We start from the raw sequence: 23,789 nt of genomic DNA on the forward strand, positions 1-23,789 counted from the left end.
GAACTGAGATCTGTTCAGATTTAGGAAATGACAAAGTCAGTAGCTTTATTAAGGGTAGCAGCGAACAGAAGCTGTAAGCAACTGGGGTGGTTTAAAAGGGGATTACAAGACCGAGTTTTTAAACACTGTGTCCAGTCACTGTCCACTCTAATAGACACTCCTACCGTGTTGGTCCATCTTGTGGATGTAAAGTCAGATACAGAAGCTCATCTGTTGCTGCTTAGTTTGTGGTGGTCATCCTCTAGTCCTTCATCAGTGCTCACAGGATGCTGTGGGCTGGATATTTCTTGTTGGTGGACTGCTCTCAGTCCAGGATTGACACTGAAGTGTTTAAAAACTCCAGCAGCACTTCAGTATTTGATATACTCGTAGCAGCGCAACACACACTAACGCACCACTACCATGTCAGTGTCACTGCAGTGCTGAGAATGACCCACCACCCAAATACTATCTGCTCTGTGGTGGTCAGTCCTGTGGGGTCCTGACCATTGAAGAAGAGGATTTGTAATTATAGAATTGCACAGAGTTTATAAAGTGTGCCGAGTTCATTGCAAACCAGGTATGGTCCTGATATTCAGATATGATTGTAAAACAATTACTATATTCTATATAATATAGTTACAAAGGCTTCACATAGTATGTATTAAAGTACACTATAGTACAGTATACACGGAAGGCTACAAATGCAGAGCTTTGTGTGTGTGTGTGTGTGTGTGTGTGTGTGTGTGTGTGTGTGTGTGCGCGCAAAACATGCATGTTGTACTCCTGCCGTGCTCTGCCTCTCTCGCCTGTGTGTTGTGTGTGGGCTCAGGTGTGTGATGAGACTGACACTGCCTTCTTTGTACTGAAAGCTCCCTCTCCTGGGGGTCATCAAATCAAAGGAAGCAGAGCACAATTACAGGAGACAGAAGTACAGGAGACACTCCCCACAAGCCCTTACAGTGTATGTGCTTATGAAGATATAACTTCATCTTCAGCTTTGTTTGTTTGGTTGTTTGGTGCTGCAGGTACCCTGAAGCTAATGGACAGTTCTGAGCAGCTGTTGTGGTCTGTGCAGGTGGATCACCAGCTCTTTGCCCTGCAGAAACTGGATGTGACTGTAAGTAGGCCAATGTGGTACCCTTTTAAACACCTCAGTTTGCCTTAATGCAGGGCCGTACTCCTGGTCAGTGAGTATGCATGGTGACCTATACCTCAGTCTCTGAATATTTGAACATGCACAATTGTTCTTGTAGTGTTTAATAGCATTTTGTGTGTGTGTTTTTTAGGGTGATGGGAGAGAGGAGGTTGTGGCTTGTGCCTGGGATGGCCAGACTTACATCATCGACCATAACCGCATGGTGGTCCGCTTCCAGTTTGATGAGAATGTGAATGCTTTCTGTGCTGGTATGACCACCTCTCACTCTGAGCTAACGTTTAGTATAGATTTGGTAGTCAAGCATCCAAGGCCTGTTTGGTGTCTGGTGTGTCTAAGACGTTGTACTGGAGCTACACAATTAGAATTAGAAACACACTTTACAGCCTTTGTACAGCAGTACAACAGATTTCAGTCTCTGCATTTAACCTATTTGTGGCAGTGAACACACACACTAGTAAATAGGGCAGTGAAAACACACTCAGAGCAGCGGGCATGCATCTTAGCACCCAAGAAGTATCAGTGCATATTGAAGAAGCAGAACGCCCCAAATTCCTGCCAGCCCAGGGGACAGAACTAGTTAGTACAGTCTAAATTAGCTTTGTTCACACTGCAGTGATCGAATCTAATTTGTCTGCTCAAGCATTATCTTTTTTGCTCCCATTGCTGTGTTGCTTCCATAGTAAGCGGACCAGGATGAGCTCAGATGTTGATGTTGATGAATTACGTCATTACTGTAGCTAGCTTACAGAACAACCAGGATATATTGATTGACCTGCGCAACATGTAATATTAGCTAAATGGCTAACAGGCTATTTCAGACTGGTCAAACGGAGCGCATGTCATGATATGTGACCTAAATCCAACTGGCTTTTTGCCATTCAGAGTGCAGAAAATCTGTCCTGCTCCAAACAGATATGATGACGAATGGCACCATTGTACCACTGAGGCTTTAATTTGACTAATGCTGCTAATTTGACCATATGTAGCATATGTTTTTAATTTTTTAGGTCACAAAAGCAAGTCTATTTGCAATGAATTCATACAGTTAGTTAACAACACAGTTTGAAATAATGGCATGGTGATTTAGGCAAGCAGTTTGCATGATGCTAATTAGTGTGGAATAAATGTCCAGTACTTGTGAGCTGCATAAGTGTTGGAGCTTCAGTACAAAACGTAAACAAAGAGACTTAATACACTTACATTTGAGAAAATTGGAAAAATGTGGACATAAGATTGTCTGCAGTTGTTGTCAGTGTCATTGTTAAGATACCGTGGGTCACCAGTAGATGTCAGCGTAGGCACTTAAAGATAAATCTTTATCTACCGTTTGTTTCCATCCTGACTCATTCGCACTTTCTATTACTTTCTTTATTTCTCCCTCTCTCTCCCTTTTCTCAGCCCTCCATTCTCTCATCCAACCCATCCAGTACATTATTACACAAGGATGAGTGCACCTTGGAGAGCGATTATATAATTGTAGCTTTAAGAGGATCAAGCGAATGACTGTGAGGGGAGCAGCAAACCAAGAATATAAACCAGCGCTCAGGTTTAAATAGAAAAGCGACGCATTTACAGTGCACATTTCCACAGGCATGTTGCTGTAATGCTTATTAATATTCATTCTAAGCTCGTGTAAACTCTGCGCTGATATTTTTGAAACCATTCCATTGGTATGTGCAGAGGCACACATTATTATCCAGGCCTGCAGTCTCTGGCTGATTGACGTAGGACTTACAGGAGAACAGTATGCGCTTTAAAGCACACATCAGTGACTACCTAATTCCATACCCTGCCATTTAATAAACACTGTCATCCTCACAGCACCACTGAACTTGAACTTGATTGGATAATTAGGGCTTCGGGTTGGAGCAAGCAGGACAGAATAGAGTCAGCGTTGCTTATCTTTATGCTCACACACTTCCCACGGTGGGCTTAAAACATAGCAGAGCTTATAAAAGATGTAGAGACCAGTCCCTCTTCTTAGTTGAAATTAATGTGGCAGTGTGTTTGAGGCTGGTATGAATTTGTATTCACAATTCATCTTAACATCCTATGAGAAAAGTCAAGCCCAGGGCCTGGCTGTTCTGCATGTGTGAAGAGGAAGTGCTTGTCTGCGATGAACTTTCCAAACAAACAAAAGTCAAGAATAAAAGCTGGTCCTAATATTCATTAGGGTTTTATCATTATATCCAGAGCTCAATATAAGGGGGGATACAAAGGGATGCCAGAAAAATAACAATGAAAAAACAACCTCTTTCCATCCACTTTGGATTAGTCAGGCATGTCTTAAAGCAGCATTAAGGAAAAATCTGTATGTTTTACAGTTAAGGAGTGTAATTCCCTTTTACACCACTGTTTGTAAGTAATGATCACACTTTGAGCTCCACCTCATGGACATGCTCTACACATGCTTTTGTTGACAAGCTGAGATGTACAGAAAACATGTGTCATAGAGTAACATTAGAAGATTGTACACAAAAATGACAAAAATGATTTGTACACAAAAATGAAAGTTACATGGTGCAGAAGGCGGGCCTACAGAGTGGCTATGATGGAGATTCTCCATTCTCACAAAGACGAGTCAGTGTCAAAGGAGTTTGTAGCTGTCTTTTTTTTTATGGAAAACTGCTACATCCCTTTAAGATGTCTCTTATAATTTAACCATCATTAAACAGTGAGAGCTAAAAGTTAATTGAATGTTAAATGTTGAGTTGAATTACACTGAGGTGAGTCGAATCTAAAGCCAGGATTGTCTTAACATTTTATATAATTAACCAATATGTAAGCAACACTTTATTTACTAACTCACCGAAGACAAGCATCTGAAAGTAGACTATCATGACCAAATATTCAGACTACTCAAGCTACCCCCCAGGAAGAACCACACAGCTAACATCACATCACACATTGTACAGGCTTAGATCAAATTTAATTATTTATTTCCCTCCGATTTCAGATCCAGCATTTTCTGCTAATGTCAGACTAATGCTGATACTCAGCGATATGCCACCTCTAACTTCCAGCTGCTATCTTTGTGACCTATTGCTGTCAGAGAGTTTCAACATCATGCTTGATGTTTTAAACGTTGTGATTTGTACTCGCTGCAGGGAGATTTTGCTGGTGGGCGAGTAAATTACTTGGTAAAATGCTACCATCTTAAGCAACCCCAAATAATTCCGTTGCTGAATGTATTCAATGATTCATTCGTCTTCCATTTCGAACTGATTTTCCTCAGCTGAGATGTAAGAGGATATGTCTTTTAATCCAGGGGGGTTTAGATGATTTGCACACAGTAGTAATACTTGTTTTGACAGCTAGGAGTGTTTATCCTTTTTAAGTTCTTGTAACACATTGAATTCCTGGAATAGGTCATTTCTACAGATTCAGAGATTCTGCCTGACCCCTGTTCTGTCCCGCCATAGGCCAATATGCATGTAAGGAGGGCAGGAATAGCCCGTGTCTGGTGTACGTGAGCTTCAGCCATAAGATTTATGTGTACTGGCGGGTCGAGCTGGAGCGCATGGAGCCCACCAGTCTGCAAAGAGTACTGGAGGAAAGACCAGAATATACAGCTCTGCTCCGCAAACTAGGAGTGGGTGAGTAAAATTCATGTGTGTGAACATTTTAGGCCTTGTCCACGAGTATCCAGATATTTTTACAAATGAGGTTTTTGTTTGTGTTTTTGGCCTCCCTTCCACATGAAAACAGCATTTTGGTCACTGAAAACTGAGCTTTTATAAAACATGGATCACGTCACATCACACGTTAACCTTTGCATGATCGTTGCTGACTATCCACTGGGTTTCCACTTTTGTGCCTGATCAGAAGTGTGTGGGTAATTCAGAGGTATTGGAGTCGCCACTGCAATGTAAAAAAGATTTTCCAATTTTAGGCTTTTTTCCGTTACATATCGTGTTTTACTGTGAAATTTGTTGCTGCTGTTAAAACTGTGCTTGTGTGGATGAGTGCTGGAGAGTGAGGGATGCATCTGGAAATATGTGGACAGAGCAGAGTGTGCTATTGGTTGCAGCACCTTTACAGCTGATGACCAAGTTTGCGGTGCTTTTTAGTACTCCCTGTATTATCTAGAGTCCCAACGGACAGCTACCCAGCATAAAGCACATTTACATTTACAATTATATTTACAGCATTTAGCAGATGCTCTTATCCAGAGTGCTTCGCTATTTACTCAAGAATAACCTCAGCTAGTTTGAACTCTGCTGTTCAGACACCCAGGGGAAGTTTGTTCCACCACTTCGGTGCCAGGACAGAAAACAGCCTGGACACTGTATGGGAGACCAAAGACATGATGCCCATTGAGACACTCAAAACTTAAGATGTATCACATTATTATAAGGTCATAGACCATGATTGAAGTAGGAGCGGACCGGAGTCAGGTTTTGCACTGTGATGTCTTGCCTCACAATATATTGTCATGCCCAGGGTTTATCGATTTGTCAAAATTAAAATATCACAATATTTTTAACAATACACAATATGTATCACATTTTCTTTTACACATACACACTTTCTTGTACTGCACTTCAGCTCTTTGCACTAAAACATTCAGTATCTGCATGCAGTGTCTGTTTTTCTGATAAAATTAGTGAGCATCATATTGCTCACCCCTAGTGGCACCCCTTGTCCCTGTTGACCATGGGTTCACAGTTGTGTTTAAAATGCATCCCTAGTCACGCCAAGACTTATCACATTACCTTAAGTTATGTTGTCCATTAAGCAGGCTGGATCTAGGCACAGACAACTTGGGGTCAACCTGCATTGCTCTTAGCAATGAATAAAAGAGTAACCTCATGGTGAACCATAAACCAAACTGGTAACTGAGTCTGACAGTGCTGTTTCATAAGTAAGGAGGTCAGGCTCCAGAAGCTTCATGTTCTTGAGGCAAGGATGATACACTCTTAGTGGAAGGGGTTAGCACAGAGATTGCAGAGCGAGTGACTAAAGAACCAGTCAAGCGCATTAATAAACAGAACTGCATTGTGCAGTGTTAGCGTTGTCATTTCAAAAGAATAGCATTCTAAAAGTTTCTTTATGTTTACGATCACAAGTATTGTGTTATTGTTGCATATGTTTATGAGACACATATGCATGCTGTTCAACCGTGCCCCCCCCCCCCTTCCCTTAGTTTGTGCCAGATGGTCTCTACCTGTATGGGGCTTGCGTGAGAATTAAAGAGCAGGGTTGGTTTGTGGGAGGGAGGAAACCGTGTTGTGTTCTATTCTATACTACTACTATTGCAAGTGTGCAGAAAATATTTTGAGATATTGAGCAATTAGCTCCTTTGTACTAAACGACTATGGGGGAGTGGGGGTGTTTTTTCACTCAGAAACTGCTGACAGTTTTCCTAATGAAAATTCAGGGCTGCTTCCTGTGGCTCTTGTTAATAATTCAATCTCCACATGATTGTCAGAGCTTGATTACCTCAGCCTGCCATGGGACGCAGCTGGCCTGAACGCCCGCAGGTGGAGAGAAGGCTGGAGGGAGGGACAGAGATGGGGAACATCTTGTATTTGTTCTGGTTTTGGAAATGAATGTGGTCATGCTAGTAAAGAGAGCAAAGATGACCTACAGGGATTTGCTAGTCTGTTTTTCCCCCTTAATATTTAACCTCCTATTATTGAAAGCGGTTAATCATGTAACTGGTAACTGTTAAAGGAAACAGGGGCCACCTAAAAGTAATAGCCACAAATAACAACAAAAATTGTTGTTTGTTTTAATAGTTTCCTTATTTTCTATTGTTTAATACTTCTCATAATTAGTTTTTAATATGGAAAATATGCTTTTATATAGAAAACACTTCCTTTATGATTATAATTCCCCTATGAAATTTTTGAATTTTTTTTAAATATTAAAAATATGGGCATTTAGCTTGTCTCCATTTAAACAGTATTAATAGGTGGATGTAAAATAATGAAAGAAATAAAACTAAAGAAATGCATTTTTGCTTTTTTTTTTTTTACATAATTTGTAAAATGCAATGAATAAAAATGCAATTTTCTTGTGTTAAAAAGCTAAAAAGACATTAGAAAGCTCTTTGCATCTCACTGTTGTAAGAACATTCAAGAACAAACCAAACTAACTAAATATCTGAGGTTTAAATGAGACGGGCTCTTTCAAAATCCCCTCTAATGATGTTTTAATCATCTGCAGCTGATCAGATGATTAAATTTTCTAAATGATTCTATATTTAGACATTTTAAGTAGTAATAAATGAGGGGGTGTCCTAACTTTTTCCTCACCGGAAAATAGTATTTTTATTAAGGATATTTCAGTTTCAGTATGTGTTTAGTTATAACACTGTCAAAATGAGGATCATATGTCTTTGTTTTCAATGTGTTAAAAAGACTGGGTGTCCTTTTTTTCTTAGACTGTACTGTTAGTTTGCTGTAGCTGATGTTTCCATTGATTGGTAAAGACTGCAAATCAAGTGCAGCCATGCGAGAAATTACCAATGTAGTTGTGTCATTTCATCTCATGTCTGAATGCGTATGTGTGTGTGCTTGTGTAAATGTGAACGAGACCGTGAGTGTTTTGATATGGTGTTTTCTATTGAGTCCCTTTCACCTGTGTTTACCTGGAAATTTAAGAATAGTTGAGGCTGAAGTAGTTGAATAGTTGAAGGCTTTGTGAAGTGTAAATGCAAGCAGAAGTTGAAATCCCAGTAGTACTGACGATTTAATAGCTAGAACAATAGCTGGGACATTAGCATGAGGGCTGACATGCGAACAGAGGGCAAGTATTACCGGCAATGCTGTGACGTCTAGATCACAGCCAGAAAAGTGGAACAATTCTGTTTGATCTGTTTGAGTGTAAAATGCCATGGGAGCGGTTCTGAATGTGTATATGATTCTAGAGAAAAGCAAAAAGTGATTCAGCTGAAAGAATTCTGCATGGGGGAGTGGGGAAAAACTATATCTGGAGATTGTATGCCAACATGTGTAGCTGAGTTAACCGAACCCACTAATTAGAAAGAATCTCCCCATACTTGGCCATACTTTTTTGTTATTTATATAAAATCAGTGTGCTATTCATCAAATTGCAGGATTTCCAAAACGCTAAATAGAACATTAGAGTTGGTGCGATATCTGAAGAACAGAATAGAGGCGTATTAAACCTTCCTAGCAATTTATACATTAATATTTCATTCCCAGCATGTAGAAGATGCTTTTATCCAGAGTGACTACAAAAGTGCTTTGTTGTGTTGGAAATTGAAATGCATTATTTATTCACAGAAAGCATTCTAGCCGTGTTTCATAACAGGGATACACACATGTGCACACACAAATATACACTATAGCTCAAAGGAAACTTGCATTCAGTGCCACCTGCTTTTTTCTGTATTTCAATTGTCTGGCATGGACATGGTAAGAGATCTGCTTGATGACATGTTTTGACAGAAAACAGGAATACATGTAGGCTAGAGGGGTATAAAGCCCCAGCATGTGTTCTCTGGAATGATGATGCTCCATCCAGTACATTTGGGATTAGTTGGGGAGTTGGAGATGAGGCGGGGGTGGTGATCATCCAACCTCACAACCCAACACTTGTTGCTGAATGCTATCTGTCCTCATTACAATACACCAAACAAAAGCAGACAGCCTTACCTGGGCAGTAGAGACAGTTAATCCAACAAAAGCAGGATAAACTCTTTATCATACCATTGATTTCAAAAGATATTTATAGATACTATCTATTTTATATGTTAAATCTAAGTATTTAGTGATTAGAAATGATCAACTGTGGACTAGGGAAGGACAACAAGGGTATTGCTGGCTATGTCTTGAGGAGGTAATGGTGTTGGCAGCATGTGCGAGACCTACACAATATTAGGCAATGGGTTTTTAAAGGTGTGTGTGTGTGTGTGTGTGTGTGTGTGTGTGTGTGTGTGTGTGTGTGTGTGATGTAATGTGTGTATCTTGTGTCTTTCTGTACCTGCAGACCCCAGTAACACAGATGCTGTTCGGAAACTCATTGGAGACGTACTGTACCGAGACTCAGAAAAGGACAAAGCAGAATGACCTCAAAACCTGTCAAACGCCATCGTCTACTCTGTGTAAAAAAATTCACAAACAAATGCATTCAAGTCCTGCTTAACTCTTTGCATTCACTCATGAATCATGAACGACTCATGAGTCTTAATTGTTTACAGTTTAGCATACAGTTTTCCCAGTAGCATTCCAGTGTGGAGCCACCCTACCCTTCACATTGTCGCATCAGATAGCAAACCTATAAACCATCTGGGGGAGCCAGATCGAGAAGCCCTGATGTAGAAGATGGGACATGTATGGGTCATGTTGATCTTTGGATGACAGGCAAGCTTCTCTGTCCAGGCTGGGTTATAGACTGTAATTCTCACCTCAGATGAAACACAAATGAGGGAAAAAGTTTAATTTCAGCTTAATATAATTTTCTTTAATTGTGAACTGTAAAAAGCTCCCTTCAAATTCTCTTCTTATCTTCTCAACACTGATATTGCAGCGTAGTTTGAATGTGAATGCGAGGCATAACATAACGCACCGCGGCACACGCAAACAATCTGATTGCCTGTCAGCAAATTTGTGTTTTTCATTTGGATAAAGTTGATGTAATAAAGTTACATCACTTTCCTCACTTCTTTTGCTCTGCTTGCTGTGGCCCCCATACTAGAGGCCTGTCTCTATATAAATGAATGGGAGTTTTGTTGTTTTTTTTCTTCTTGTTGTTGTTTCTCTTACTTCATAAGTAGTTTCCTTCTCCTTTGTCCGTTCCAACGTGTTCATAAACCACAGAATTACTGAATGGTGTGCCATCATGTACTCTCAAAACTTTTATACTGTAATAGTACTGTATTATTTTGCCATACTGCCAACTCTAAGGTGCTGGTGTGTAAGGAATGGAGCTGTAGATCCACAGGTGAACTGCTCTCGGTGGAGATTAAGTGGAGTCATATAACTAGCGTAAGGGAGTACCCAAGGGGAGGATTCGGTGCCCCTGTTCATGCTCAGGGCTTCATGATTAAAGCAGGGAGTCCTCTGCTGTGATTGATTACTGCTGGAGTTTCATGCAAGAAAGAGCAACAGAGCAAGGCGGTTTGGGGCTCAGGTGACATTGGGCGTTAAAAATGCCTGTAAATGTTAGAGGGGAAACTATACCTAAATCCATCAGTGCATTCAGGTGAGTGCATGTGTGTGAAGTGCTCAGGGGTGCTGTGCTGCAGCACTCCCTAGTCCCCAGGTGAGTGTCCCCTAGAGGTGTTCTGCGCGTTGAGCAGCGAGGTCTGGTTTTAGCTGGTTTTAATCTGACTCTGGAGCCTTTTAGTCTGTACTCTGTGTGCTTATATAGATAACAGAGTGTCACAAACGGTGTCAGAAACCTCATAAACATCTAATCGAGACTATTTAACGTAGTTGGACTTAAAGATGGGCAGTATGGTTCTCTGAACATCGTCAGTTCTTAAAGGTGCCATAAATTCATCTCTGGGACACAGAACCTGACTCCTTCCTGAGCGGTATGATGGCTGGACATTCCCATCTTGTTTGTACTTGCGTAGAATTGTTTGTACAGATGAATGAGGCACCTTCAGGCATCTGGAAATTGCACTCAAGAATGAGCCAGACTTGTGTAAGTCCACAATTCTCTTCCTGATATCTTGGCTGATTTCTTTCCCATGATGTTACACAAAGAAGCAGTGTGTTTCAGTTGTGCCTTAAAATACATCCACAGGTGTGTCTCTAATTAACTTGGATGTTGCCAGTAAACCTATCAGAAGCTTCCAAAGACATGACATCATCATATGGGCTGTGCCAAATTGTTTAAATGCATAGTAATCTTAGTGTATTTCAATTTTTGACTTTAAAGAAAGTAATAAACTTGCCTTAAAAATGCTCTCATTATTCTGGCATGTAGTAAACAGAAATAATTTTGGTAATCCTAATTGACCTAAAACGGGAAAGGTTTGTTCTGATTTCATGTCAGACAGTGAGAAAAAATGCATATGTGTCTTTTTATATAGTGTATGTAAACGTCTGGTTTCAACTGTATCTACCACTCTGTTATATTACCACAAAATGTAACACTGATTCACTCTGCTTTTATTGGCTTGTTTACATCACTGAGACATTGGTTTACATCATGAGACGTTTCACAAGAGACGTAGCTTTGTCTTTAGCTCTGTAACAGGAAGGTTGGAATTATTTTTAAATGATGTCTTCTTGGTGTTCTCTCAGTTTTTGAGGGAGCGAGTGAGTAGCTTTTAGCCTAGACTAGAACCCACTTGCTTCCCTGGCTTAAGCTTTCTCACTTACTGAGTTTGAGTGTGCTTTGTCGCTATCCTGCTTTGTTCGCGCCCCCCTGCCTTTTTGTGCTGTGAACGCACACACATGCGCAGTGCAGACTGGGCAGAGAACATTAGTAGCCAGTAGCAATCTGTGGTGCCTAGAGATGATAATAAAACAATAAAGAGCTAAGTGTAGTAATGCATTTTGCTGCTGTCCAATGAAAAACATGAAAAATCTTCAGTTTCTCTTTGGTTTGAACCCTGTAGCTGCTCTGTACACTGTGTAAATAATCTCAGATGAATGGACCAATAGAAATGAACAATATGAACAACGCTATAAATGTGGCCCTTTCAACGAAACTGGCACAGGAAAAGCGGCGGTCATGAGGGTAAGGTTGCACCTTAGAAAACTGACTTAAAGTATCTGGACCACTGGACAACTTTCATGTTTAATTAAAAGGAACATATTAGTCCTGCACCAGCATGTTTCTATATATATATATATATATATGAGAGAGAGAGAGAGAGAAAGATAGATATATAGATAGATATAGATATATATGTATGTATATATATATATATATATGTGTGTGTGTATGTATATTTAATACATTTTTTTTTTACCTGGCACAACAACTGCATTTGGTTCATACATTAAAATGTTGTGATAAATATTGTTTATTAATAAAATGTCTGTAATTTTTTTTTAAATGCTTTGATATGCACTTGGCATATCGACCACTCCTAGTTTGAGGTGTGTGGCATTAGCACAGTGCTAATTGGTGGGAGATGGGTGCCTCCATATACCTATTAGCTGCAGTAGGCTTGTAGCGCCAGTGTCTAAAGAGGATCTTGGCATTGCCTGTGACACCTAACACGTCCTGGCTGATCGACTACATTGAGGCAAGGGAAAGAACTGTAAATTTGATATTGATATTTAAAGATCCTCTGAAGCCAGCAAATAAAACCATTATGCGTACCCATTTGCTGTTCCCTTCCTGCCTTCATCCATCTCTGCTCCTATAATGGCATAGCCATATCATTCATCAAGTCTAACTAAGCTGACTGCACAGAGGCTAATGCTGTTGTTTTACTGTGACCTTTACAGTCGCTCCAAATCAAACTGGCATTTATGCTGAAATTTGCTTGGACCAAAAGTGATGCTGAAGGGCTAGATGCTGTTTGTCCTTATATGTGCAGGCCACACTGAGGACGGGGACGCTCAGCATTCCTGCCACGCCTGTCAAAGTCATTTCCTGTGTGACCGCGAATGGTCAGACATGCAGATGCAGATGTAGGCGTAGGCTGGTGGTTCTCAGCTGTGACCAAATAGAGGGTATGCATGTGACTTCACAGGTGGCGGGAGTCACTGTCGTCATGCTCACTGAGTGGCAGTGTTGGTGTACAGTGTGAATGCCGATAACACAAAAATGGGAAAAAGCTGTTGTGTGATTGACTGTACAAACAGATTCAGCAAGAATTCTGAGCCTTTTACCGAAAAGAAGAGAAACTAATGGATTGCTGCAATTTGCAGATTGGAATCCAGGCACTGAAATGTGTGGGAGCTCAATGAGTGCTAAAGTCACGCTCTGAAAACAGGTGGGGGAAAAAAAACCAAGCCCACTGTAGCTGCGACTGGATCGACATGCTAAGTTCAAGTAAGAGGGAAAGCTAACAAACCTGGATGAGCCAGTCTATTAAATGTGTCTCCTAGGTATGAGGGAATGGACTAGGCTGGTGCCCTGGCCAGGAGGTATTCCTGCCATGTGCCCACTGACTCCAACTAAGCTCCATACACCCCGTCTTCGTCTGGGAACACTTTACAATAGATATTCAGACATAAGAGCTCTAGCACTCAGTCAGTGATGGTGGGCTGATGTTTGGAGTGTGTGCCTGCATACTCTGTTGATTTTGCCCTACTATATGACGTGAAAGGCTCCTGTCAATATTCTTCGCGGTATTTCCACTCCTTTCCCACTGTGTTTGTCTGGCTCAGAGTACGGCCGTGCTGCGAGTTCACTGACTCCTTTAAGCTGAACTTTGTGCCCCATGTTTCCCCTCATAGCAGGCAGTTTGCCCAGTCTACATGTCTAATATAGAAGAGGGCAGCAGCTGACCCTGGGAAATGATCACCCGAGGGGATAGTTCCCGGCACCGTCTGACAGAGGTTTAGCTCACTTTGTGTGTATTTCTGGGAGTTTTAGTTATGGAAGAGGTGGGAGTGTTCGTTGATTGAGGGGAAGCAATTGAGCATGTACCCCCACCAAAGGTTTGCCTTGCCTTCAGCTGACGTGTTTAGGCAAAGTCAGATGCTCTAAATTTACCTTGACTTCCGTTCAAAGTTAAAAACAATTTTCCCCTCTCCTGTAAACTCACCATTTTGAAGACACATGGTTTTTCATTAGACAGCGCCCAAATGTATCATCTCTTGGCCCAAAATATATGTAATTGACTGGTTTACCACCATAATAGGATACAGCGCATGGTCTAATGTATGTAGTAATAGTTCTACAGTTTTGGAGTATGAAAGTTCACCGTTGGATGTAATATGTTCAAAGAAAAGCAAGGCGTCCCCAAACGTTTTGACAGGCCTGTGTACAGTGATTGTTTCCTGATGACCTTGTTTCAGGTAAGACTACAAGCCAAGTTTCAGTACAGAAATTACATGCATACTGTACATCCTGTGACTTACAGCAGTGTATAAATCTTGAGAGGAACCTTTGGTGGCTTAGGTATTGAGGCTTGAAATTGACTATAGCTTTAATATGTACCGGCATGTGCTTGTTCCTTCCCAAGACACTGCTGCTTGTGTGTGTGTGTGTGTGTGTGTGTGTGTGTGTGTGTGTGTGTGTGTGTGTGTGTGTGTGGAGAGAGAGAGTCACAGACTCCTCCAGCACTGACAGACTGTGTGTAAGCCAGAGGGAGTAATCCACGCTCTTCATCAGGACTGGGGACTATGGCAACTGACAGCTCGAAGCCAGGCCCTCCGGAGGCTATTCAGCCTGTTTACTCACACAACCAGGAGTGTGTGTGTGTGTGCTTGTGGGAGAGAATGTGGAATCTCAGGCACACATTTCCAGAGGATCAAAGCTAATTTCTTTAGTGCATGAGCGTCCATTAGTGGTTACAATGAATATTTCATTAAATACACATAACATTAGATTAGGTCAAGAGGGGGGTTCTACTCATCATCTCCGGCAGGACCCCTAATTATCCTTAAACCAGCATGTGTGGATTTAATTGGAAATGCAAATGAGTGATTTACTAATCCGTCTGCTTGAATCACAAGTTCTGTCATTAGCAGGGACAGGGAGAACCCTGGGGAAGCTCACATGGTTATGACAAGATAGACAACTACTCTTTGAAATAGTACAGTTCGCAAAAGAAATCATACAAGGCTTACACAAGACACACTTGACCAAAAATATGTGGACACCCCTTCTAATTAGTGGGGATGGCAATGTCATGGCAACAGGTGCACAACATCAAGTATACATTCCTGCAAATTCCATAGACAGTCACTGGCAGTGCAATTAGTTATTTGTAATCATGTGACTTGGCAGTGATAGGATGGCACTTTTCCAACAAATCATCAAATTTGTTCCTGCTAAAGCTGCCCCAGTCAACTGTAAGTACCTTTATCGTAACAAAGACATTTGTAGGAGCAACATCTTAGCCACAAAGTAGCAGGCGCACAAGCTTAACAACAATCGTCACTTAAGTACTTAACACAATGTTAACTGGTGTATTTTAACTAGTGTATGTAAAGTTTCAGCTTTTTGTAGCAACATTAGCCTTGTAGCTCCAGTGCACATGTTTCACTTAGAACTGAGTCAAAAAAGAAATGCCGTAAATACAAATTGTAAATGCAGTCAATTATTCCAACCATACAGGAGTCAGTTTGTGTCAGTTTCTTGCTTGACTCAGACTTGCATCTAGAAACCTGAGACTTCACTCAGACTTGAATCTCGAGACTTGACTCAGACGTGCCCCCTATAGACTTGAGGCTCAACTTGAACTCATACTTAGAGACTTGAGACTTGGCTCAGACTCGCTCTCCAGAGACTTGGGACTCGGCATAGACTTGCACACCAAAAACTTACTGGGGGTGTTGACCCCAAAGACTGGAGACTCAACTCAGAATAGTATGATGCAACTTCTGAGCATCTCAAGCATAAGGTGGAAAGTGCGTTACTCTAAGCATTGAACTGTTCCTTTAACTGGATAGTTAAAGGAACAGTTAAAGGAACAGTCTTTAACTGGATAGTTAAAGAAACAGTTAGAGACTCGACACTTGACTCAGACTTGCACTCCAGATATTCTAGACTTGACTCAGGCTCACACCACAGAGACTTGAGTCTCAACTCTGACTTGCACCCCAAAGACTCAGATTTGTGTGATGTGACTTGTGAGCATCTCAGGCATTAGATGTGAAACTTTAAACATTAAACTGTTCCTTTAACTGGGTAGCTGCCACATTTGGAGCCAACATATCCTTTCTTTTTCTACATTCTTCTCTGTTGCGATGCCAAAAGGGTTGCCATGGATGTCTCCCCTCCAGTTTTAATCTACAGCTGCTGGCGGCAGGCCAGTCTTCTGCTGATGGCACTTCAGTGATGCGCTTAAGAGTTCTTGCCCTCTTTTGTGTGTCTACAGCTAATTCCTCTCTCCTGCCCATCTTCTACTATCAAGGACTCTCTATAGCAAACTGCATAATTCTTGCTGTTCATCTTCCCTCTTATGCAAGACTAGAGTGAGTGTTCTGGTCAGCTGAATGGCCGAATCAGCTGTCCTCTCTTGATAGTTCACTTATATTTTCTTGCTGTGAGATTTGCATAATTTGTGTCATTTCTGTTCAGAAATACACAGTAGATATTAAGGGATCTGTGTGAGTGTCAAGGAGGGTCTTTAAACCAGTTCAACATTTCTCTCAATAATGGTGGTGGGAGGGAGGGGGGGATACAACATGAGAGCATTGAATGATGTCTTGGCCAATTCTCAGTTTGCGTTCTTGTCTGTTTTTGTAAAACGTCATCAGTTGCAACCCAACTACTGTTCCCTTCAAAACTTCACTTTTAGCTGAGTTCAGTCCGAATGTTGCAGAGGTGAAAAGTCATCCAATTTTGGTGAAGGGAAACAAAATGTTTCTGTGAAATGCTCAATATGGGAAAGGTCATTAACCAAGAATGGTCATTCATAACTTATTCATATTTCATGTATTTATATTGACCTAGCACATGCAGTGTATCTTGTCTACACTTTAAAAAAGGGGGTCATCTGCTCTACCTAAAAATTGCTTCATGTGGTAAAAAATAATGTGGTCAAATAAATACTTTAAATCAAATATTGGTTGAATAAACCATTTTAATTGCTTTGTTACTGCATGAAGTTACTTTGAAGGTTCAACAGACAAAGGATGGTTTACAATCACCATCCATTTTACATCTACTACATCAGAAGTGAATACATCAGAGTACTTCATTAAACTACTTTAATGGAGTTGCTCTGTTTCTCATTTTTCATGACAATGCACAGTGGCACCCCACAGCCCTGACAACCAGCCCAACCCTTAGTTTTGGGTGTGTTCAGCAAAACAATTCTGCTTCATGGTCTTTGGGATCTCTAGTCGGTTTTGCATAAATAGTGACTGGTCAGTTTTCTTTTCCAAGTACAAAGTCTTTTTAAAATTCCGTAGGTTAAGGTGTAGGTTAATAATCTTCAATAATCTTTTGTTTATTTATTTATTTACAGGTGCCCTTAAATGGAAAACTGTATTTACCTTTACATCAAACACAGCTGTGTCCCCTTTAAGGCAAAACGGACCAATTCCAAAGCCCCTAAACTGTTATATAACAGTCTTATCTCGTTATATGTAAAGCCCTAAAATTCACATACTCTCAGCACACTAGCGAAAGACTTATCTAAGGCTAAATGCAACAGCTAGTTTAAAAGAATATGGAAGCAAGGCTAAAGCTAAATGCTAATTCCAGACCAGGTTCAGGTGTGGAGAGAGACCCCTATGATCTCGACTGTCCTCACTATTCGCTGTAGGGTCTTGCGATCTGAGGCATTGCAATTCCCAAACCAGGTGCAGCTGCTCAGGATGCTCTCCGCAGTTCCTCTGTAGAACATGGTGAGGATTGGATTAGCTAAGTCTCTGCAGGAAGTAGAGACACTGCTGGGCTTTCTTGGCTATGGAGCTGGTGTCGAGGGACCATGTGATGTTCTCGGTGATGTGGACGCAGAGGAACTTTGTGCTCTGGACCATTTCCACAACAGAGCCATTGATGTTTAGGGGGGTGTGGTCACCTCACATTTGTGTTGTACTTTGCAGCACAGTCGTGAGTCACCAGAGTGAACAGCTATGGGCTTAGCACACAGCCCTAGGGGGCACCGGTGCTCAGCATGGTGGTACTGGAGATGTTGCCTATCCTGACTGATTATGGTCTATCAGTCATGGTATCCAGGACCCAGTTACAGAGGGAGGTGTTCAGGCCCAGAACACTTAGTTGTCCAATCAGGTGCTGAGGGATGATGGTGTTGAATGCTGAACTGAAGTCTATGAACAGCATTCTGACATAGGTGTCTTTATTGTCCAGGTGGGTGAGAGCTAGGTGGAATGTGGTGGTGATGGCATCGTCTGTTAAATGGTTGGGCTGATACGCAAACTACAATGGGTCCAAAGAAGGGGGGAGCTGACCTTTAATGTGCCTAATGACAAGCCTCTAGAAGCATGATGATGGGAGTGAGTGCAACTAGACGGTAGGCATTGAAGACACCATGGACTTCTTTGGCACAGGGATGATAGTAGTGGTTTTGAAGCATGTTTGGACAATTGCAGTGCTCAGAGAGATGTTAAAGATGTCCATAAAAACATTGGCTAGCTGTTCGGCACAATTTCTGGAGCACTCTGCCAGGAATGTTGTGTGGTCCAGGAGCTTTTAGTGGGTTCACTCTGAGCAGAGTTTTCCTCACGTCAGCAGTGGACAAGCACAGTACCTGTTCATATGGAAGAGGTTTGGTGTTCCTTGCTGTTGTGCAGTTCTGTGTACAACACACACACATATATATGTGCCAAAAAGGACGATTCTGTGGGTAGCAACCTTACCAGTGAAGCAAGCAGATATCCATTTTAGGCTTAAAGCTAACCCTAGCAGACCCTTGTACAGCCTCTTCAGCTGGGTAACTGCGCACCGTGCCAACAGGACCCAGGGAGGAGAGCCACACTATCCGGTAACATTGAAGAATAATTTCAAGATTCATTACAATGTTCTTGTTACAGTGCTAAAAAAGCTGTGCTTTGCTATGCTATGCTATGTAGCTACCGTGAGTCATTGTGGTGCCACAAATCAGCCAATAAAACCAAGCCCATTCTTATTTTAAGCCCACTACAACAGGGAAATCAGTGTGTTTCACTGGGAGGCATATAACAGGGTTGTAAAACCTCATCTAGGCATGTTTTGCCCCTGACCAAAGTCACATACTTACTATTTACACATCATAGAATTCAGAAAACTGACAACATGCATTTGAAAGTGTTAAGTTATTGCACATCAACAAAGATGTGCATTAAAACATGTTAAAAACTTCAGTATCCCTGAACTTTTGATGGACAGTGTATATAGACGCTTTCTCAGAGTGTCTGCATAATCCCCCTTCAGGGTCCGGAATATCTATTTGAGATTACTTGCCAACTCAAATATGTGGCATTTGCTCAAATCCTGTCTTGCTGACTGACATATCTGACTCCTCCAGTGTTGGCCTTAATACCCCACTAGCTGATGATCTTCTGGACCGCTCTTCCTCTTAGGATGGAGGCGTAAGTGGCTGTTTTAATAAACCCTTTGATTTATCGTAGTGTCGGCGGGGTGTTAATCGAATGTGTTTGTTCGTGTGGGTGTATGTGCATGGCTCGTTAGAATGCTGTATGAAACACCCCAGTAATTGAGACACAGCTTTAGTCTGCAAAACCACGTCCTACTGTGCGTCACAGAGCCCATTATGAACAGGAAGAAACCCCGTCCTCTTTCTTTCTCTCTCTCTCTCTCTCTCTCTCTCTTTTCTCCCGTTCTCAGTCTCCCTCTCTCTCTCTCTCTCTTTTCTCCTGTTCTCAGTCACCCTCTCTCTCTTTCTCCCCTCCGCTATGGGATTTTCTACACTGTCATTCAGCACTGTGTGTGTCTGTGTGGACTATATTTCTATATTTCAGTATTCCTCTCACAGTGCTGGCTGGTGGAAGGTGGAGCTGGGTTCCCTGCTTTTTTTCTCGCCATAAGGTGGACAGAAATACGGCCTCTCCAGAAAAACAGGTCCTCTTGTGACAAGGTCCGCTTCTGCTGACATGTGGCTAGGACAGACAGCGTTCTTGTTGGAGGGGGTGCTTGTTTCTTCTTCTCCTCTTTTCAAGGTCTGTTACATCAAGAGCCAAAGCAATGTGTCAATCATAAGCCAGCTCCAACCCCCACCTGAGCAGCGTGGTGCATCTCATCCCGTCTGTCAAATCTCTTCTGTCTGCCGTCTTCTTCTCAGAACTCCCTGTTTACGCATCAAATAACAGAGCGGTCCCATGGGGTAAAGCCCCTGTTACATTACAACTGAATGAGGATAAGTAACCATGAACTGATAGATTGACAAAGCCTTGAGGACGTTTTCCCCATATGACTAAAAATACAAATAAAATACAAAACACTAGATCTAGGTGCATTGCAGGGAATACACTGGTTTTAGATTGTTTAGATTGCATGATTGTTTCCACAATATTCAGAATATAGCCTCTGAAATACTCAGAAATGCTACAGGATCATCCTTCAGCAGCATAGATGCTAGTTAGCGGTAGCTTAGCTTTCACAAAACATTCATTTTAGCCTTATCTTGTGGCTTTGTTGTTTGTTGTTGAATGTATTATCTATTATAATTAAACTGGGATTACTGTACCAACAGGAGTACGTATACAATACATGATTAGCAGGATATCTGCTCATAGTTGCAAGTTTAGAGGGACAAAGAGATTAAACTTCGAGAAGAAATGGTGCAAGAGAACGAGTACCCTACTGGATGTGAAAAGAAGGCTGACGAGGAGAGGTAGGGAAGACAAAAAAGTCTGATATGGAGGAAGAAGAGGATTTATTTGAATAGTCTATACAGTTTTTAGATAGTGTCTTGTCTAGCAGCTCAGCATACACAAATTAAACTCATCAACTTAACTTGTTCTGTTTCCTGGAGGTCAGTAGTACAGGTGTCAGTACACTGGGAGATATTTTTCAGTCTTAAAGGTGTTTTTGTTACAGGAAATGTCATGTACCAGTGTCAGAATGACATGATGGCCCTGATTCATATCTGTAGGCTACTGACAGGCAGTGCTTGTAGTTCATTGCTTCTTGTAGCATTACTACTGGAATAAGACCACCGAGTGTAGCTATGACAGGATGTGGCATGTGCAGTGAGTCAGAAGAAAGCGCCACAGGCCTCCTAATGCGTTGTGGGATGTTGAACAGCGGTGGTGCAGCCATTGCCATGTCCTGTTTTCAGAGCAGGGAGAGGGAGATGTGTTGTCCTGTACTGTCAATCGCTAGGCCAAGATACTACTGCTCCTGTGGCAAAACACACTGGTGAAGAAAACAACAGTAATGATCCTCTGTTGAATGACATTTGGACAAACACTCTATTCTAGAGCGACTTACATTCGAATCATGGGTCTCACTTTATTGGATAGTACACTTTATCCCCTAATAGATTCTTGTCAGATGCTAAAACTGTTGAACTGTCTAGTAAAACTCAGTTGTTGATCATATGTTTAGCATAGGTTTAGTTAAGGTAAGGGTACCATGCATGGGGTCAGGGGAATTTTAAGAATTTGTTGTTTTATTTGTGTGGTTTTCTTGACCAGCCTGGAGTACCAACAGGAGTATGCATAAATTACATGGTTAGGAGCATCTCTGCCCATGCTAGTTAATATATTCAATTAAATTTCAGTTTACTCAGAAAACACACTTAGCTAGTTTATATAGACTAGGATCCAAAACATACTTCTAAGCTTAGATACTACTAAATACAAAAGTCAGTATGAAGACCACTATAATCGGCCACACTTCACCCAAGTACTCTTGGAAGAGGTGGGTCTTCAGTCTGTGTTTGAAGACAGCAAGTGATGCAGCAAGTTTGTTCCACCACTTCGGTTCCAGGACAGAAAAAAAGCCTGGACGCTTGTCTTCTGTGGATCTTAAAGCCTCGCCGACGTCTCTTCTTGGATGACTGCTCACCACCCCAGCAAGATGGAGCTGCTGTACATCCCGGGAACTGCTGGACCAAGAAACGATCTTGCCATCACCTTTAAGAACTCACTGATCACTCCTTCTACTGAAGCCCGAAGCCTTGGTGTAGTGATGGATGATCAGTTATCGTTCTCAAGTAATGTTGCAAACGTAACTCGGTCCTGCAGATTTCTTCTGTACAACATCCGGAGAATTCGACCCTTCCTCTCTAGAGAGGCCACCCAGGTGCTTGTTCAGTCTCTCGTCACTTCCAGACTTGACTACTGCAACTCTCTTCTGGCTGGTCTCCCTCTGCGCACCATCAGGCCCCTGCAACTCATCCAGAATGCAGCGGCACGGGTCGTCTTCAATGTCCCAAAATTTAGCCATGTCACTCCACTGCTGCGTTCTCTCCACTGGCTTCCTGTAGCTGCCCGCATCAGATTTAAAACCCTGACGCTGGCCTACAAAGCCAAGAACGGACCAGCCCCTCCGTATCTGATGGCAATGGTCAAAAGCCGATCCGCACCAAGAGCCCTTCGAGCTTCAAGTACGGCTCGGCTCGACCCGCCATCCCTCAAAATCCGCGGAAGACAAGCGTCCAGGCTTTTTTCTGTCCTGCACCAAAGTGGTGGAACGAGCTGCCCCTGGGTGTCCGAACGGCCGAGTCACTCGCTGTCTTCAAACGCAGACTGAAGACCCACCACTTCAGAGAGTACTTGGACGAATAGTTCTATGGTCGCCTTATTGTATTGTGTTTAGCAATGTCTAAGCTTAGAGGTATCTTTGAGTTATTAGTCTATTCTAACTAGCTAAGGTATCTTTCTTGGGTAAATAGCAAAGCACTTTGTAAGTCGCTCTGGATAAGAGCATCTGCTAAATGCCGTAAATGTAAATGTAAATGTAAATGTAAAGCTGACCCGTATTTGAAGCTTGAAGGGCTCTTGGTATTGATCGGCTTTTGACTATCGCCATCAAGTAAGGAGGAGCTGATCCGTTTATGGCTTTGTAGGCCATCGTCGGGGTTTTGAATCTGATGCGGGAAGCAGCTACACAAAGCCAGTGAAGAGAACCCAGCAGAGGAGTTACATGGCTGAACTTTGACAGACGTGTTGAAGACAACCAATGCCACTGCATTCTAGATCAATTGCAGGGCCCGGATGATGCACAAAGGAAGAGCACATGGGGAAACCAGAAGAAACCACAGACATAGACCAGTACTTTTTAGCTGTATACTGTTATTTTGTACAGTTTGTACATGGTGTCCAGACTCCAACTGCAGTGTATGTTATTTACTGTGTATACTGAGCAAGACTGTTCTTCATAAAAATCTGAAAAGAAATTTAAACATAGTTCTGGACTGTGTTTTCTGTTGGGTCAGCATTTACAATACTGTATATTTTCCTTCTGTGCCATTTCAAAATACAAGCTTAAGAATTTAAAAATGACTGATTTATTAGTCACAATCTAGGATTTTGCTAGATCTCTTTTGAGATTATTTCCCATCATGCCCCTAGCAGGAAATTTACAGAAACAGAAGCAGCTTCTGGCCACAGCTGCCCTTGTGTGTGCGGTAGCTTGGTCGAAAAAAAAACTGCATGAGCTGAAACTAAAAACTGTTATTATAATATAATAGACTAATATTAAACACAGTTGATTTTATTGGAACGTCACAATGAGAAAAATACTGAGGGAAGACAGCTATCCTGACCACCATACACCAAATGATCGAGATGACAGGAGAACACTGCAACTCTAGCAAAGACTTGCGTGATTTAAATCCGACATTGGAAATTTGTCTCCGGCAGTGAAATCTCTTGAAAAGTTGGTGTATGGCTAGTATTAATGTGACGGTACTTGGTCCGAACATCACGGTAACTCTTAAAGTAAATTTTACGAATCTGGGGTAATGAGTTAAATGAGTTAAGGTGGTGGAGGACAAAATATGCCACTAAAGTGATCCTTATCTTGCTCCAGTTAACATCTAGAAGCAGTCCTCTCTACTGAGTTTATTTCACATTAGATTAACTTAAGCCCAATTTGAGCTGAATTCGTTTTGGTTGGAGAGTGGTGCTGTAATTTAACTGAATGCTTACTGGTTACCAGTAATAATTTCAAAGTAACT

General features: G+C 41.7%; 1 protein-coding gene across 2 annotated transcripts in view; it reads left to right on the plus strand.

The window, feature by feature from the left end:
- The window catches only part of itfg2 (integrin alpha FG-GAP repeat containing 2), a 16,648-nt gene extending 6,879 nt beyond the window's left edge, over positions 1 to 9,769 (plus strand). For both annotated transcript variants that reach the window (XM_072672482.1, XM_072672483.1), the window contains 4 exons: positions 1,008 to 1,099; positions 1,269 to 1,386; positions 4,561 to 4,734; positions 9,098 to 9,769. In XM_072672482.1, coding sequence (XP_072528583.1) covers positions 1,008 to 1,099; positions 1,269 to 1,386; positions 4,561 to 4,734; positions 9,098 to 9,177 — 464 coding nt within the window. In that variant the 3' untranslated portion in view covers positions 9,178 to 9,769. The remainder of the gene's footprint in view (positions 1 to 1,007; positions 1,100 to 1,268; positions 1,387 to 4,560; positions 4,735 to 9,097) is intronic.
- The last annotated feature ends 14,020 nt before the right edge of the window (positions 9,770 to 23,789 follow it).

This window comes from Salminus brasiliensis, chromosome 2, assembly GCF_030463535.1.
Source record: "Salminus brasiliensis chromosome 2, fSalBra1.hap2, whole genome shotgun sequence".
NCBI lineage: Eukaryota > Metazoa > Chordata > Actinopteri > Characiformes > Bryconidae > Salminus > Salminus brasiliensis.